This window comes from Camelus bactrianus, chromosome 22, assembly GCF_048773025.1.
Source record: "Camelus bactrianus isolate YW-2024 breed Bactrian camel chromosome 22, ASM4877302v1, whole genome shotgun sequence".
Lineage (NCBI taxonomy): Eukaryota > Metazoa > Chordata > Mammalia > Artiodactyla > Camelidae > Camelus > Camelus bactrianus.
This window is the reverse complement of record NC_133560.1, coordinates 10305712-10324249: the sequence shown is the minus strand read 5'-3', so window position 1 is coordinate 10324249 and position 18538 is coordinate 10305712. Positions and strand designations below refer to the sequence as shown.

At 38.9% G+C, this 18538-nt stretch overlaps 1 protein-coding gene across 5 annotated transcripts in view; it reads left to right on the top strand.

Moving 5' to 3' along the window:
* CREBRF (CREB3 regulatory factor) overlaps nucleotides 1–18538 on the top strand; it is a 49882-nt gene that overhangs the window by 16691 nt on the left and 14653 nt on the right. For 4 of the 5 annotated variants that reach the window (XM_074350277.1, XM_074350279.1, XM_010972267.3 and 1 more), the window contains exons 3-7: nucleotides 1820–1945; nucleotides 3391–4477; nucleotides 9734–9928; nucleotides 11560–11749; nucleotides 12996–13069. In XM_074350277.1, the coding sequence (XP_074206378.1) occupies nucleotides 1820–1945; nucleotides 3391–4477; nucleotides 9734–9928; nucleotides 11560–11749; nucleotides 12996–13069 (1672 nt within the window). The remainder of the gene's footprint in view (nucleotides 1–1819; nucleotides 1946–3390; nucleotides 4478–9733; nucleotides 9929–11559; nucleotides 11750–12995; nucleotides 13070–18538) is intronic. The other variant, XM_074350280.1, reaches the window with a different exon arrangement.

Sequence of the window (18538 nt, the reverse complement as noted above, 5' to 3'; positions counted from 1 at the left end):
CTCAGCTGGTTTTGAATACATGTCCTTCCTTTCGTTTTTATTTCTTCCTTTGCTACAGCTTTGAAATTTAACAAGCTTGACACAGGGAACAATGTGAAGGAAAAGTTGGTTAGAATGTCGGCAGATGTGCTGGCTTTATGGGGCTAAACCAACTCCCCTGAAAATTAATGTGCCACAGAGAGCCCATTTCTCTCTCTTCTTCCTGTTTCCCCATTGTTCTTTTCCATTTACGCCCACTGAATTCAGTTAAGAACAAATGGTGAGGGGCTTCAGTCTCTCTCTCTCTTTCATACACACACACACACACACACGCACGTATACACCTCCTACAAAACATGTCTAAAAATGACTATATCTGTTTATATTATGGTAACTACTTTGAATTGATCAGTTCTGGTTTGAGGCAATCCCTGAAACAATAAATGAAGTCCTGTTAGTCCCTACTCTGCACATCCAAACTTCTTCCCTTCCCCCTCCAGTGGTTAGCACTTATCCCTCCCCTTTTTGTGCTGGGGAAGGACCTAGAAATAATGAGAGGGCAGGGACTCTAAAGGGGACTTTATCTGAGGCCAGGCAGAACTATGCCTTGAACACAGGAAATCAGTGACTTGCTGAGATGGTCCACATGCTCAGAAGTGGGCAGCAGAGGCAAAGAAAGGGGATTTGCTCACTGATATTAAAAAGATCAGTGGCTTGCCTCCCCCCCCCCCAACTCTGTACCAAGTCGACTACAGATACCCATTTTGAGTTCTTTCCCATTCAAGGTTTCATTTACTATTTATTGAATACTTGAATTTGCAGAAAATTAGAGAAAGAAAAGAATGAGATGGAAAGTACCAATAAAGGAAAACCTGGTAAAAGACTGTTTGGAAAGGTCAGTCTGTGGTGTCTGGGAGGTGTATGAATAGAGCAATGTAAGGAAGTAGACTCATAAAATTTTTTAAGTTTTGATGGAAACTTGCAAAAGAAGAACAAAAAGGCAAAGAGGGAATTTTTATTCTTTCCCGTCTTCTTCCTTTGTCCAAGTTAGATTGCAAAGTGAGGACTTTGACTTGTTTGGGCCAGTTTAGGAGTCTTAGCCCATCTTCACCCTGGAATGATTTGTATCAATACTGAAAAGGAAGTGGGGCATGAAGAGAAAAGAAGGAGCGTTAACTCTGGGTGCCGAGTCTTTTTTTCCTCTTTCTTTTTTATCATAGAAATTGTACCCTTTTCAGGGATCAAGACTCAGGCTCAGTACTGAGTTCATGCCCAAGTTACTGGTCTCACCCAGGAGAGTGTTAGATATTTGCATGCTTCTCGTTCCTGGAGGCATTTGTTGGACTAGGGATGCCCAAATTGTCTTCCACTTGTTTTGGGAAATAAGACACTGAACTCATTTAGGAGTACAGAGTAAGACTGTCTTGCTACCTCTGCAGACCCCAGGAAATGGCAGGGGATTCTGCACTTTATGGAGTTAGAACAGAGAGTGTTGACAGAGATGGATTTGAAGAAATGTTATATAGCTAATAAGTAAAAGCACTCCTTAGGTACTGTGTGCTGCTCTGGTGGATAAATAAGCTCTAGTTTTTAGAAGTGAGATTATTTAACAATTGTCGCTCTATTCCTTTTCCTATTTTTAGTGCATTTCGTTATTTTTCTAACATAAGTCCACAGTTTAACATTAGTTAAATATTTTAAAGGTACTAAAAAGAAGGAGAAAACACAAAATCGTTCTGAAAATAATTATTTAGAGTTGGTGTGGTTGTGGGGCTTACGTATAATAAATTGATCCTGAAGCAATCTCTAACTTCCCCAAATTAAAATCACTCTGTTGTAGCCTAGTGTAAGCGGAATGGATCCGCCTTTTGGGGATGCCTTTCGAAGCCACACCTTTTCAGAACAGACTCTGATGAGCACAGATCTCTTAGCAAACAGTTCAGATCCAGATTTCATGTATGAACTGGTAAGTAACATTTTCTTGGATTCTACTTTAATTTATTTGGGGCAAAAACATTGTGGTATAGTTTCTTTATTTATAAATACCTGAAAAGAAAAAAGGATGTATTTAGGCCAAATTTTTTTCTTGTCACTATCAGTTTAGTACTTTAGAAGTATGTATGAACCCACTGAAAATAGTAAGAGGAAGGGTTATCTAAATATCCTTAAGTCCAGTTTTTGATAATGAGGATGGGAAGCTGTCTTTTTAATATGCCTAATTGCTAAAGGACTTTTCAGCTGGGATTATTTAGGAATGATAATATTCAGCAAGTCATACGACACAGAGACTGTTGAGACAAAAATAGCAATTCCAAGCAGTATCTGAATATACGTATCATTTTTTCTTGAGGTAAATAGATACTTAAGATTCCTAAGAAAAACACTTTTTAAATAAATTTAATTACGTACAACTTAAGCAACACTGAAGTGTATGAAAACTGGGAAACTAACACAAATCTGTTAATTTACTAAAAATTATTGAATTGTACACTTAATATAGGTGACTTTTGTGGTGGGTAAACTACACTTCAGTAAAGCTGTTAAAACACAGAGACGCACACAAGCAAAAGCAAAATAGCCCCCTGAACAAACAAATAGAAAAACCAAAACAGAACAAAAACAAACTGGAAAACTGAAAATTTTATTTCCTTCCTGAACCTCCACCCACCAAACCTTCTCCCAAAAGTAATTACCACTAACAAGAGTTTTTCTATGAATATTTTAAATTGGATGACATATCATAGATATAGTATTCTGTAACTTTACTCTTTTTAACATAAAAACATGGTAAGCAGCCTTTCATCTTCGTACGTTAGAGCTTAACTGCATTCTTTTTAATGGCTGCGTAACCCTACTGATGTTTTAAAAATCACACCTCTCCTCACGAGGTGTGTCATGCTCGTGAGGAGTGTTTTATTCCCCATGCCCAAGCATTGTTACAGGTCTTACCAAAGGTCTTATCTTTCTGTGGCTGCGTTGCTACCTCTCTTTGGATTGCTCCTTACCTCTACATTTAAGTTCTCACTTAAGAAGACAGATTCTTCTGTGAGGAAGATAAGGTCTTCATTATCTGCTGTATAAGTGAATCTTGTTTCTAAGAAGATTCTCAAATCTTTCAAAGGTCAGGAAATGTAAACTTTTTTCAGGCAGAGTGTTTATAGTGAAGTTCAAGAGCCCTTGACTGTACCTAAGCTGCTCAGGGGACATATTTTCCCTCTTTTTTTCCCCCCCTGCCCAAGTAAATGATATTAAATGGAATGGTAGAGTGTCATGTAAGTAGTCTTTATCTTAAAATAAAACGGACCAGAGGTTGAGTACTGATGTATCAATTTGATATATGGAAGTTAGGATGGAGGTAAATAATTCTTTCCCAAAGTATGGTCTGTGATTATTTTTTTAAACCTTTCTCAGGATAGAGAGATGAACTACCAACAGAATCCTAGAGACAACTTCCTTTCTTTGGAGGACTGCAAAGACATTGAAAATCTGGAGTCTTTCACAGATGTCTTGGATAATGAGGGTGCTTTAACCTCAAACTGGGAACAGTGGGATACATACTGTGAAGACTTAACAAAGTACACCAAACTAACCAGCTGTGACATCTGGGGAACAAAAGAAGTGGATTACTTGGGCCTTGATGACTTTTCTAGCCCTTACCAAGATGAAGAGGTCATAAGTAAAACCCCAACTTTGGCCCAGCTTAATAGTGAGGACTCTCAGTCTGTTTCTGATTCCCTTTACTACCCCGATTCACTTTTCAGTGTCAAACAAAATCCCTTGCCCTCTTCATTCCCTGGTAAAAAGCTCGCAAGCAGAGCAGCTGCCCCTGTGTGTTCTTCTAAGATTCTTCAGGCTGAGGTCCCTTTGTCAGACTGTGTCCAAAAAGCAAGTAAACCCACTTCAAGCACACAAATCATGGTGAAGACCAACATGTATCATAATGAAAAAGTGAACTTTCATGTTGAATGTAAAGACTATGTGAAAAAGGCAAAAGTAAAGATCAACCCAGTGCCGCAGAGCCGGCCCCTTCTGAGCCAGGTTCCCGCGGACGCAGCGAAGGAGAATACCTGCTACTGTGGCGTTGTAGCCAAGAGGCCGGAGAAGAAAGGGACGGAGCCTTTGCAGGGCCATGCCACTCCAGCTTTGCCTTTTAAAGAAACCCAGGAACTATTACTCAGCCCCCTGCCCCAGGAGGGGCCTGGGTCAATTGCAGCAGGAGAAAGTAGCAGCCTTTCTGCCAGCACATCGGTCTCAGATTCATCCCAGAAAAAAGAAGAGCACAATTACTCCCTTTTTGTCTCCGACAACCTGGGTGAACAGCCGACCAAATGCAGTCCTGAAGAAGACGAGGAGGACGAGGAGGACGTTGATGATGAGGACCATGACGAAGGATTTGGCAGCGAGCACGAACTTTCTGAAAACGAGGAGGAGGAAGAAGAGGAAGAGGATTATGAAGATGACAAGGATGATGATATCAGTGACACCTTCTCTGAACCAGGTATTGTAGTGTTGGGAGGCTTAATTACCAAACGGACTTTTTCCTGCTCTCTTGAAATAGGAAGTTTTGCTGTGGATGCTTTCTTTGTCTTAGTTTGGGGATTAAATGACTTACTGTCTTCTCTTGGACATGTAATTGCTTTTATCTATTCAAACAGCTCTCAGATAATCACTTTTGCTCATGAGTGGTTCATATGCTGATTCCTCAAAGGCTTCTTAATTTATCTTATGCTAAGTGACCTGATTTGTCACTCTGTTGAGCAGCTGGGCAAAGATGCCAAAATTGATCGGTTTAAAATTTTTTCTGTTTCTGCATGTGTCCCTCTGTTATAGTTGAGGTAAGTTAGGAGTCCCTGGAATGGTGAACGAAGCAATGATGGTTTGTATTACTCATGCCTGTAACCAACAAAACCTACTTAATGAATAATGTAAAAGAGAGCCGTTGCTTTGTGTCTGCTGCATCTTTCGTTTGCAGTATTTTTCCATTTAAGAAAAATACATGCTATAATTTAATGAGCATGAAGGAGCCTCTGCTCTATTTGTATACAACGCATATAAATAAAAGGGAGAAAGAAAATGAAACCCTTGGGGAACTGGTTCACTCCAACAAGTACATGGTTGGGCTCTTGCCATCATTGGCTTGTACAGTTTATTTATGAAAATGGTATTGCCAAGTGGCACGCAGTTTAAAATGCACAAAGAAGTGAAGATCTTCACATTTAAGCAGAAGTTTTTTTTCGTGAAAAATAATGTTGATACTATAACTTCTACATAAAAGACCAAGTTATTAGGAAAAAAAAGTTATGAATTGTCGGAGAGCTCTTTCGTTGTTGGAATTTCCAGCTGTACAAACGCTGATATTTAATTTTCAGGAAGGTTTTTCAGCCATAGTAGCTAGACTGTAGCAGGTGAAGCTTACTATTGCCGAGAGACTTTCCTCTGAGTGAAATCTTTCTGTTCACAAATGCTTAGATTTATGCATTTGATACAACTGAGTTGTTTGAGTTGGGTGGAATTTCAAGTAAGGAAGAGGTACTTCACTGTGGAAGAAAAGAGCTTATGCCCTTTCCTTGGTTTGCTTTAGGACTCAGTATAGTCTAGTAGAACAGTTGTCTTTTCTACTTAGCAGGGAAACTTCTCTCAACAGATTAATAACATCTGCTTTGAGATGTTTCAAGGAGAGTTGTCTTTGCAGCTAGTGGTGTTAATATAGCTCCCTCCTGGGACCACAGTGCTGTCCATGAGTGGTCCTTAACGTCTGAAAGATCAGCCCTGTTGTTTTGAGTCCCGTATTTAGAATTAGGGTAGGAAGGAGGGGAATGGTGAGAAAAGGAGTAATAACTAGGGTGATGACTTGGAAATGGAAAGAATGGGGAAGAAACACCTTTACCAACTGATGCTTAAAGGAATATATAAATCCAAGGAAGTCAGTAAATCCCCTCGTCACCAACCAAGACAGGCAAGGACTATGCTGTTGATTCCATCTCTGGTTGTAGTTTTGCTTTTCTTTGACTTTTAACTCCAGTTTAAGTTCATCCTTGATCTTTTGACTTGGTTTCACTTGGCTAAATGTTGAGAGATGAGTAGGCCCATGAGGAGAGACTACTTTATAAGCTGATCCTCATTTCCATTTTCTCAGCCTTTTGACTCTCATGGGGAGGGGGAACCAGTGTTACAGCTGGTGATGTCCTGTCATGCCATAGTCTCTTGCCCTGTCGCTTGTAGGAGAAGCCTGATTTGTGAGTTCACTGGTATTAAGCAAGCGACACTGCTTTAAAGCAGAGATGCTTTACCTGGTGCTCAGCAGGGTAAAGAGAGCTCTTCTCTTGGCACTGTTTAATGCATTTGGATGGCATTTAATTCACTTCGCTTCCAGTTGACTTGAAGTAAAAAGCTCTTCGGTTAGTATTGCCTGGACACCTCTCACAAATTTTAATGAATGACATGCTTTAACCACAAATCAATATTTTGTGGTATTTTGGGGGCTTATTCACATTTGCTAATGAAAATTTCCCTTCTTGGAAGAAAGAGCTAAAGAAGCGACTTTAGGAATACAAGCGTGAATTATTGGTGAGAAGCAAGAAGAAATTCTTTGAAGCAGGAAAGTGGGGATAGTTATAGTTTCTTCAGAGTGCTAGTTTTAGAGTGGGCTGGTTGGTTTAATTCGCAGCAGGCGGTTCACAAAGGCCCTTTTGTGATGACTCGCTCCCTTGATGCTGTTTCTTGGCAGTTGGCTACAACAGTGCCTGAGCCTACAAAGCTCCAGGAAAGGTGTAAAATGGAGTTTCAGTCCCTATTCTGGACTTGCTCCCAGGTTTTAATAGAGCCTATTCTGTGGACAGGCTACAACTGTTTGGGGTCATGGAATTACATGGTTATAAGGCTAAGAATTAGGCCCTCAGAATGAGAGTTTATTTTGTAATACCTACTAGACATTTTCATGATTGACTTTACCAGCTTAATGGCAGTAGTCTGGACTAACCAAAGATAAGTGATCAGAATTTTATGCAGTAAATACAGCCTTTTGGAATACCATTTGGTAATTGTGTCAGGGAGAAATAAGTTAGATCAATATGGTGATCCACCAAATGAAAAGAAAAGGGAAAAGCTTCATACGAAATGTTACATTAAACAGGCCACTGATTCTTAAAAGAAATTGAAGGGGCTTCCTATTTTTGTGTTCGGCACTGTGTGTGTTAGATTACTGGCTATGCAGAGATGAGCAAAATAGTCATGGTCCTTATCTTCATGGAGCTTAGAGAGGAGTGGGTTTATTTACTGTCATGTTTTCTCTGTCTTCTGATCTTATGTGTACTGTGACTTGGCAAGAGAAACATGCAGGATGAGAGTTTCTTAAAACTTATTTGACCATGGAACTCACTTGAGATTGAAGGCATGTCTTATAGTAATATTGTTCCTCAGAACATACTTTGAAAAATATTTAATTACCTTTAATGCAAGACCAATGATCTGGGAATATAATTTTTCTGCATCTACTTGATCACAGTAGTTGCTATTGAACAGTGGATGACTTTTACCAAATCCATTGTGTGTGTGTGAGATTATGAATTTGTCGTGTATGCTATTAGAAAATGTTAAAATATTAGGTCAAAGAAAACTGATGTCCCTTAAATACTTTTTTGGAAAAAGACTGAAGATTCATTCAGTAAACAAAACTGGTAACTAATTTGGATGGTACAGGAGAAATCCAAATCTTAATGACTTTGAATTTAACGTGGAATACATGTCAGGAAAAAAAATCCACTTAGACCATTAAACCGGATAAGCACAGGAGAAGGTTGCCTGAGGAAGCTGTGTATAAGGAAGTTTCCCTGATACTTTGGGCTGGGGTAGACTTAAGTGTGGAACACCAGTTCTCGACCCTGACAGGAAGATGAGAGTGTTTTGGTTGGTGCATCCCCCTGTATTGAGGTGTTCCCAGCCATACTAGGGTAATCTCGATGGGCCAGTAATTTTAACTTGGCCTTGTGGAGCAAGGGTCTTTTGAAAAAAGGCCATTTCTGATGGCACCATGTGGCCTTTGTACCTTTTCCAAAGCTAGGTTGATAACTAGACTAAGATAAAATCCTTTCAATTATTTATTTATTTATTTTGTTGAGGGAGGTAATTAGGTTTGTTTTTTTTTTTTAATGGAGGTATTGGGGATTGAACCCAGAACCCAAGTGCATGCTTAGCATGCACTCTACCACTAAGCTATACCGTCCCCCCCAAGATAAAATCCTTTAAAATGAAACATTAACACAAGTAAATAGGCCAAAGTTACCACTTCATGTATCTAACAAAATTTTAAAAAATCAGGTTTCTAGAAATGATTGTGTCACTCCACTTGTGCGTCATTTCTTAAAAAAGAATCTAAGGTTCTCTGTCACACTGCATGCCATGTTGTTCTGAATTACTACATGAGCATTATAATGCTGTTAAGCCAGCAGTGTTACAAAAGCTTATTTGACTGTTGCCTCAAAATCATTCTGCTATCCTTTTTTCAAAGGTTATGCTTATTGAGGTATAATTTTCACACAGTAAAATTCACCCCTTATTAAGTGTACTACTTTGAGTTTTGACAAGCACATGCAGTCATGTAACCACTGCCACCATAATCAAGATATGGAATAGTTGGATTACCCCGAGATGCCCCTTGTGTTCCTTTATAGGCAGCCCCTCCCTCCACCCCCAACTCCTGGCAACGACTTTGTCCCTATAGTTCTGCCTTTTCCAGAATGTTGTATAGATGGAATCATGTTCCGAATTAATTTTTAATCTGAAGAAAACCTGGTAAAATTCTAAACTCCTATGTTTTTCCCAAAATGTGCAGATGTCATCACTTTCTTAGTGTTAGTTCCAGAGGAGTCATGCTTTTAGGAGGGAGAGTGATCATTTTGCTTGGCCATTGCCGTCCAGTTTTTCCTGGCCACCTGAGGTTTAGGGCTGTGCACATCCCGTCTCTACTGCCCCAGGTATCCAGCACTAATCATGTGGAGTATACCTCTAAGACGGGCATGCTCTAAGGGTATTTCAGATTTACAGCTCTTCCTGTATTGGGTGTAACCAGTAGTTCTAGCAGCTCAGAATTAAGAATTTTGTGCAACTACCCACTAGTAGGGAAAATAACTTCTTAAAAAGTGAAGTAAATGCAAATTACTTCCAATAAAATATTAGTTCAAATAGGCATATAAGTTTTTATTTGAATAACCTGTGTGAGAGCTGTCATTTTTGTACTTTTACAAAAGCAGTAAGGTGGGAAGTGGGAAGAAAACCACTGCTACCTCACAGAGTTCCGCCTAGTGGGAAGCCATCCCAGAAATGCAGACAGCTCTCTGTCTGGCAGTGCTTCAGTGCATAAATATTAGACGGAAGACATTTAAAATCACAGTATAGTGTGTAAGTACCATTATCTAATGGTACTTTGGACATTCCTGTGGCTATATTTCATTACTCTCTCAATCTTACATGAAGATACAGAAAAGTATCTTACACTAAAAAGAGAAACCCAAGGAAGATAAACAGTGTAGTTATCTCTGTTTATTAATCTCTAAATATTTTGTGAGCTAGAGATTTCCATATTAAAAGTTACTTTATAGGTTTGGTTTATTATCTTTGACATGCTAATAATGTTTTCAGATGAAAGGAAATGTGTCAGGTGGCAAATAGAAGGGTTATTTTTGTGTGTCCTGACTGGTTCATTGAAATTTATGGAACTTAAGAAATTGGGAGGGGCTGCTTTTTTTTTTTTTTCAAGGCTATGAGAACGATTCTGTAGAAGACTTGAAGGAGATGACGTCAATATCCTCTCGGAAGAGAGGTAAAAGAAGGTACTTCTGGGAGTATAGTGAACAACTCACACCGTCACAGCAAGAGAGGATGCTAAGGCCATCTGAATGGAACCGAGACACCTTGCCCAGTAATATGTATCAGAAAAATGGCTTACACCATGGTAAGAGGGGATTGCGATCATATATGTTGTGTCCCTCCCTCCCTCCCTCCCTCCCTCTCTCTCTACCTTCTTCTTCTTTTTGAAATACAGTTGACGTACAATATTATGTTAGTTTCAGGTGTACTACATCGTGATCTGACATGTGCATACACTATGAAGTGGTCACCATGATATGTCTTAGTAACCATCTGTCCCTGACATTTCGCGTCACTTTTAAATAGAGGTACTAACTGCAATGCTTAGTCATCATCCACCGTCTGCAGCGTTCAGCCCTGCCGAGCGGGCTGGAGGGTAGAACAGTGCGGAGCTGCTGTGTCTGCTGTGACTGCGCTTCACTCACAAATAGCTTTTATCCGTGTTGAGAGCCATCGCCTAAACAGGGGGAACAGCTTGTGTAAAAGCAATTTCTAGTCACTTGTCAGTCTACATATCCTACCCAGGAAATGACCAGGGGACTGCTGGTCCCTCACCTGTCTCAGCTGCTGTAGACAAGAAGGGTTGGGGAGGGAGAGCATCTTGGGGCTCCAGCATCTCTGTCCTCCACTCGTGTCCACTCTCCAGGCCTAAATGTGAACGGGAGAGTGGAATCAAAACGGTGGTGGGGAGAAAGAGGAGCAAAAGGAAAGGAGAGGAAGAATAATTGTGGAGAAAAGGAATGGAGCAGGAAGAACTGAATATTAGGAGTCAGGAGGGGCTTATAATCTTAAGTAGGCCGCATTTTGAACTGTGGACCCAGAAGGATGTAGTTAAGTAGAATTTCTTCTGCAGAAATGTTATTCCAATGTCTGTACGAGAAGAGGGAGGGCACTCATAAGCTTGGAGCTCAATAAACAGTTCAGTAGTCACTCATGCTACAGACTTAGCTAAGCGTTTTTGACATAGAAATTGTATCAGAAGTATATTTGTATGTCATTTTCCCTCTCCACTGGCACTCAGGTCTATACTGTCTTACAGTGAATAAAGACCTAGCTTTTGACTTTAGATCAATTTTCTACCAGAAATGAAAAGACAGATCCAATAAATAGGTCCAGGTAGCATGTGGTGAGTGCTAGGGAAGTTGTTCAGGGTATTGTAGTACCTGCAGTCATAGGGAAAGACTTCTTGAGTCTTCTGTAATGTTATTTATCAAACTAATTGAAGAAGTGGTTTCCAAAAAGGCAATCTTTACTTGTTGGACTTTTAAGTCCAACACAGGAATATACATGTCTGACAAATTTTCAGTCATAGCAAAATGTCTTGGTTTGGATAAAATTTTCAAACTCTCTGCTGACCACATCCTGTGCCCTAGCCCCGATTTTTGTGTGCAGGTGAACTTGCACTCCAGTCCTGGAGTTTGAAATGCTTATTACTGCCATGCAGATAATTAAGAACCTGTCATGCTGGGACTAGAAACCTTGAGGTGGAGAAGGGCTGGGAACAGGCTGGAGTCGTGCAGTGTTATTCCCGTTTCACAAGCTGGGAAGTCTGAGAAGAGGGCAGCCCCCTAGCATAGGTTGTTCATATGCTGAGACTTCTGAAAAAGAAAGGGGGGAGGGGAGAAATGGGGTTTTAAAATGTGGCTGTAGAAAATGTACCTCTTGTTAAATAAAAATAGGATGATCTCACTTAAGCTTCTTTTAAAACATCTATAGGGAAATACGCTGTAAAGAAGTCACGGAGAACGGACGTAGAAGACCTGACTCCAAATCCTAAAAAACTCCTCCAGATAGGCAATGAACTACGGAAGCTGAATAAGGTGATCAGTGACCTGACTCCAGTCAGTGAGCTTCCCTTAACGGCGCGGCCGAGGTCAAGGAAGGAAAAAAATAAGCTGGCTTCCAGGTAAATGCTCATCCTGTTCATTCATGCGATTGAAGTCTAGGAGGTGGGGTTCGACTTCCAGTGAGCTTTTGTAGAGATGACCCTCGGCCATTTATTGAGAAATATACTTTTATAAACAGTGCAATGAGAGTATTACAATTTTTCCTTTGAAAGTAAAAGACGGTATTTATGCTTCATGGAGGAAGTTTTTAAAGAGGAGAGGTGAATGAACTCAAGAGCCTTACAGTATAACAATGAAAATTTTTGTCATAGCTTTATTTTTTGTTTGTTTTGAAGTAAGTCAGGGTGTTTTTTTTTTAACTGAGATATGACTTAACTTGTGGTAGAATTCATCCCTTTTAGTGTACACTTCTATGAGTTTTGACAAACATATCCAATCATGTAACCATGACCACAATCAAGATACTGAACATTTTTGTCACCTTAAAATTTTTTCTTATGCCTCTTTGTAAAAGTGAACTCCTTCTCTCACTCCTCACCCATTGCAACCATTAATCTGTTTTCTGTTCCTTCAGTTTTGACTTTTCTAGAATGCCATATAAATGGAATCATACCATATGTAGCCTTTTGAGTCTGGCTTTGATTTCACACACAGTGAATTTGGGATTCATCCATGTTGCTGTGTGAAAAAATAGCTTGTTCCTCTTTATTGATAGTAGTAGTCCTTCAGAGTGATATGCTGCCGTGCATCCGCTCACCAGTTGAAGGGTATTTGAGTGATTTTCAGTTTTTGGCGGTTAGGAATAAGGTCACCATGAACATTCACTTACACGTGTTTATGGGAACGTAAGTTTTCATTTCTCCTGGGGAAATAGCCAGGAGTGTATGTTTAACTTTATAAGAAAAAGCAGTAGTAGCTATTTCCAAAGGAATGAAATAAATTTTCAAAAATATCTACTATTTTCCAAAGTAGCCGAATGTACTATATTTTACATCCCCACCAGCAACATATGAAGGTCCCGCTTACTGCACATCTTCTACAGCACTGGGTATTGTCAGTTTTTGTTTGTTTATTACTTCAGTGTACTGGCTGCAGCTTCATTTTTGAATGTATGCTAAAATTTAAAGAAATAAGTTTGGGTAAATGATTATATTGTATGTTTTGGAATAACTGAGTCCCTTGATATAAACATCAGTAGGCAGTGATTTTTGGTTGCTGTTAAAAAATGTCTGACAGCAGCAAAAAGAAGTATATTTTGAATGTTCACTTGAAAAAGTCTGAACTGATTGCTCCTTCCTTTCACAGGGCTTGTCGGTTAAAGAAAAAAGCACAGTATGAAGCTAATAAAGTGAAATTATGGGGCCTCAACACAGAATATGGTAAACTTACACTTTTAAGAATTCGATAAACTTCCTTTTACCTTGCTGACCATTCTCTTTTTCTTTGGTTTTGTTTTTTGCTTTCCGTGTGTCCTGCCCAGTTTTCGGCCCCTTTTGTTCGTCCACTCAGTAAGCCACACGCTCGCTCTCAGTCGTTCACGTCCTCCTGTTAGCGTGTCTGTATCTGTGGCTCCTCAAGCCAGATCTCATCTCTGTCCTAAAGAGCTCATTCTGTTGTGACCATGGTACTCTCTGGCTTCCACTTTACAGTTCTGTTGCTGGGCTAGCCAATTTTATTGGCTAATGTATATTTTAACCTTTCAGTGGATAGTTTAGATACATGTTTTACAAATTTGATTGCTCATTAGAATCATCTATGCAAAATGTGGACTCCTAGGCTTCTCCCCAGATCCTCTGAATTGTAATCTATGCAAGTGGAACTTGGGAATCCATATTTTTACCATTTTCTCAGATTACTCTTACACAGCCATCCTAGCACATATTTGGGAACTCTTGGCTTAGATCATTGCTTCCCAGTCTTTCACATCACGGCACGTGCGGATAACTGTCATCTCTAAGGCAGCCTGGAATATAACAGAGCAGGCTGCTCCTGGCTGAGAGGATCATTGTCTCACACATGTGGAACACTTCTGCAGCATACCAGAGGGCTGGAAAGCTCTGCTTTTAATAAGCACTCCCCTCCTTTCCCCCTTGCTCTGTTGCTCTTTCTTAAGCCTGGTATCATAAAAGGCCGTATATTCCTTTGCCTCTAAAATTGTCCTCTTCCCTGTGTAGCTCTTGGGCTAAGTTGTGTCCAAAAGGAAACAGTGGCTAAATGAGCAATGATTATTTGTTTCCAGAGCTTTTCTTAAGTCCAGCATGATGTCTGGCACACAAGTGCTCAATTAACATTGTGTAGTTTTTCTTAATCCTTTATCTTGATGATCTTGTTTCCATTTGTGAGGACAGAAAGGGGATTTCCAACTGTGAAGTTTACAACCTGTGAAATGAACTGATGGTTTTATTTATTTATGGCTACACAGGAACTCTTATCAAGGTATATGAATTAAGTAAAACAAGAGTTGGTTTGTTGGAGTGGCAGTCTACCCATTTTCCTATTATTCTTTCTTGCTACTGAAGCATTTTGACCTTATACTCTGTGAGTGTATCTGTACAACAACTGCAATTTCTTGGGCATTCATATTTCAGAGCCTAGTGACTCACACTGCAGGGAGAGGTGATGGGCCACTAGGAGCCTCTGGGTCTCTTTTTCTCTGGACACATGTAGGCATCTGTCTGTGTGGTTCAGTTAATATATCTATCTATCCATAATGATGTACACCTGTGTGGCCATATATTTTTGCATTTGTATGTATGTACATGCACGCCCACACACACATGCTTTCTGTCTGTGATGTATATATACTCTGGGGTGGAGAACAACTGGGGAGTTGGTAAGGGCCAGGAGGGTGTATATTTCTGAATATGTTCAATCTCAAATTGAGTTTTTGATGGCTGACTTAAATTTCTTGTTTCCAAAGCTAACTTAAAGCCTCTGATATTTACATGTAGGGAAAGGCCTGTCTTTAAAGGGTAGCATTTTCTTCTTAGTTAGTCAGCATGGAGGGAGAGGACCTTCCCCTTTTGTCTTACTAGCGTCTCTCTCCAGTCTTGGGAAAGAACAGCCTTGACTATTGGTTTAGAAGACGTCTCCGAACCAATGAGATAACTCCTGTGTGGTTTGCCACATGCAGTTTGAAAATTCTTCCCAGGGTTTCTGATACGTCTCTCAAGGGAACAGTGTCCTTGATTCCTCTCAGTAGCTGTGAGTCACTCTGTTACTGCTTTGTGGAACAGTTTTATCCATTGTCTATCTATTGACCTAATGGTTTCTAGCATTTGTGATTCACAAATCAGTGACATTTGAAAAAGATTTGGGGACTTGGGAACCATAGGATGGCCAGGTTTATATTTTGCCAGGTAAGGAGATTAAAAAGAACATCATCCATGACCCCTGTAATTTCATACAAGAAAGGACATTTTAGCTTTAAAACATTGAGACAGGCATAAACTCAGAATAGAATAAAATATGCTTTATGAAAAATGTATTCTGTCATTCTTATCCTTTCTAATTTGTCATCAGCTAGCACCATTCCAAACACTAGCTTCAGGGACCCAGTACTGTCCTACTCACCCTGTCCTGTCCTGCCAAACCTCCTCCTCCTGTTGACTCCTCCTACTCACCAGAAGCTGCCCTGTGAGTCACATGTAGGTTTGTTGACTCAGAATGAGAAGTAAAACTGCTAAGAGGACTGGACCTTCACCCTGATCAGCCTATTTTGTCCCTAAGCAAGCTATGTGAGAAAATTAAAACTAGAAAATTCTTGGGTGAACATGGAATCAAAGCAGGAGGGATCTGTTACAGGTTGAGTGTCCTCACTTTCTGAGCCAGATGCCTCCACTTCCTCACCCAGGGGTTTTTGATGGTGTTAAATAGAGCCCTACACCTCTGCCCTCCCTGCCCCCTGTGTCCCGGCATGGGTGCTGCCCAGATTGAGAAGAGCTCTTCTGTTCTGTTTCAGTTTCGATTTTATAGTGGAGTTTTTTTCCTTCTTTTTAAAGGTAACCTGATTATTTTACCTGTTGAGGATGGGGGAACCTCATCGCTTCTCATAAATCCAGACTGCCTGTAAAGGTCCTTATGTATATTTGAGAAAATGGTGTTCTCTCCCAGTTATTCATTGAAAAGAAGCATAAATTTCTTGCTTCATGTGATTTAGGGAGTCAGTTGCGCTTTCCTTGTTTAGTGACACATTTTATATATATTGTCCCTACATGAATTTTAAACTGCTTTCCTCCCAAATATTTCTCACTTTCCTCTTCAGTATCAGTCTGGATTGGTCTCTTCTCAGTATTAATAGATGAGGAATAACAAATTGTTATTGTTAACTGTTGCAAAGCAGTCTCTAAAGTGGTAGAGAGTTATTTCAGACCATAGGAATCCTGTGTGTTGAAAGTGGAAATGAGCTCCCCCTCACAACTTTACTGAGATGTAATTGAAGTATAGTAACTACATATTTAAAAAGTATTATTTGATTAATTTGGACATGTGTATATACATGTGAAACCAGTCAAGATCATTTGAACATTTTTATCACCTCCAAAAGTTTCCTAGTGCCCCTTTGTAAGCTAATCCTCTCCCTCCCTTCTATCCTCAGATAGCCACAATCTGCTTTTTGTCATGACAGATTAGTTTACATTTTCTAAAATTTTGTATTAACAGAATCCTACAATATGTTCTCTTTTTTTGCCTGGCTACTTTCACTCTGCATAATTATTTTAAAGTTCCTCCATGTTTTTGCCTGTATCAATAGTTAAATCCTTTTCATTGCTGAGTAGTATTCCATTATAATAGATATACCAGTTTGTTTATCCATTCTTCTGTTGATGGATACTTCAGTGGTTTCTAGCTTTTGCAGTAACAGTGCTGCAGTGAATATTCTTGTATAAGTGTTTAGGTGGACATATGTTTTTAATCTCTCTTGGTTATATACATAGGAGTAACTTTATAAGAAATTGCCAAACTGTTTTCCGAAGTGTCTATACCATTTTACATTCTCAAAAACAGTGTAGGAGGATTCTGGTAGGTTTACATCCTTGCCAGCAGTTAGTAGGGTCAACCTTCTTAATTTTAATTAACCTAATGGGTGTGTGGTGGTATCTCATTGTGGTCTTAATTTGCATTTCTTTGATTAATGATGTTGAACATCTTTACCGAACTTACTGGCTATTCATATATTTTGTGTGTGTGAAGCATCTGTTAAAATATTTAGCCATTTAAAGCCCTTGTCTTCTAAAAGTTCTTTAGATACAAGTTCTTTTTCTGGTATATATATATTGAAAATATTTTATTCTAGTCTTTGGATTGCCTTTTTGTTTTCTCACTGACATCTTCCAAAGAGCAAAATTTTTAAATTAACAGTTAGGTGTGTGATCATTTCCAGGTTAATTTTTATGTGTGGTGTAAAGGCTAAGAGTTGATTTTTTTTTCCCCATGTGACTATCCAGTTCATCAAGCACCATTTATTGAAAGGACTTTCCTTTTCCCATTGAATTGTTTTTGTATCTTTGTAAAATCAGTTGACCCTATATGTATGGGTCTACTTCTGGACTCTGTATTCTGTTTGTCTTCCTTTATGTGAATACACAGTATGTTACTGTAATTTTACAGTAAATCTTTTAAGTCTGATAGTGTTAGTCCTTGTTAGTCTTCCAATTTTGTTCTTCCCTTTCAAAGTTGTTTTGGCTATTCTAGGGCCTTTGCGTGACCATGTACATTTTGAAATCAGTTTATAACTTTTTACCAAAAAAAAAGTTTCCTGAAATTTTGATTGGAATTGCTCTGAATTTATAAATCAATTTGGAGAGAATTTACCATGTTAGTAAAATGGAGGCTTTCAATCCATAAACTTGCTATCTCTTTACATCTAATTAAGTCTTCTTTAATTTCATTGTGTCTTCTTTTATAGTTTTCAGTGTAGAGTGCTTGAACATCTTTTTCCTTTGTTTTATCCTTTTTATCCTTTGTTTTATCCTTTGTTTCCTGGGTGTCTTATATTTTTTGGTACTGCTGTAAATGGACTCATTTTTGAATTTCAAACTCTTTGTTGCTAATATATAAAATGGATTTTTGTGTATTACTCTTATACCTTGTTATCTTACTAAATTTATTAGTTCCAGTAGTAGGTATGTAGATGCCCTGGGATTTTCTGTTTAAGCAGTCATCTCCTGCAAATAGAGTTGGGCTTTTTCCTTCATTCTTGATCTTTATGCCTTTTAATTCTATTTCTTGCCTTATTGCAATGTCTAGGACATTAAATAGAAGTGGTGATTGCTATGTTCGCAATCTCAGAGGGGAAGCTTTCACCTTTAAGTTGGTGTTGGCTGTAGGCTTTTTTGTAGATGAGATGCTCTGTGTAATTTTGAGTAAGTTCCCTTATTTTTCTAGTTTGATTTATCATGAATGGATGTTGAATACTGTCATTTACTTTTTGTGTGTGTGTGCATTTATTGGAACACTTTGTTCTCCCTTATTCTTGGTTATATATCACATATCCCCCTGTTAATGTGGTGAATTACATTAACTGATTTTTTGATTAAACCAACCTTCTGTTCTTGGAGTAAACTCTATTTGTTTATGATGTATTTTCCTTTTTATATTAGAGTCTTTTGCAAATATTCTGTGAGATTCTATTCCAGTATTTTAATTTGGATTCTGTCACTAATATTTTGTCAATTATTTTTATGTCTGTATTCAAAAGGGATTTTGGTCTGTAATTTTCTTTCTTTGTCAGGTTAGGTATTTGGGGATACAGGCCTTAGAGAATGAATTAGACTATCATCTTTCTTCGTTTTTGAAAATTTTTGCTAAGATTGATTTTATCTCTTTATTGTACATTTGATAGAATT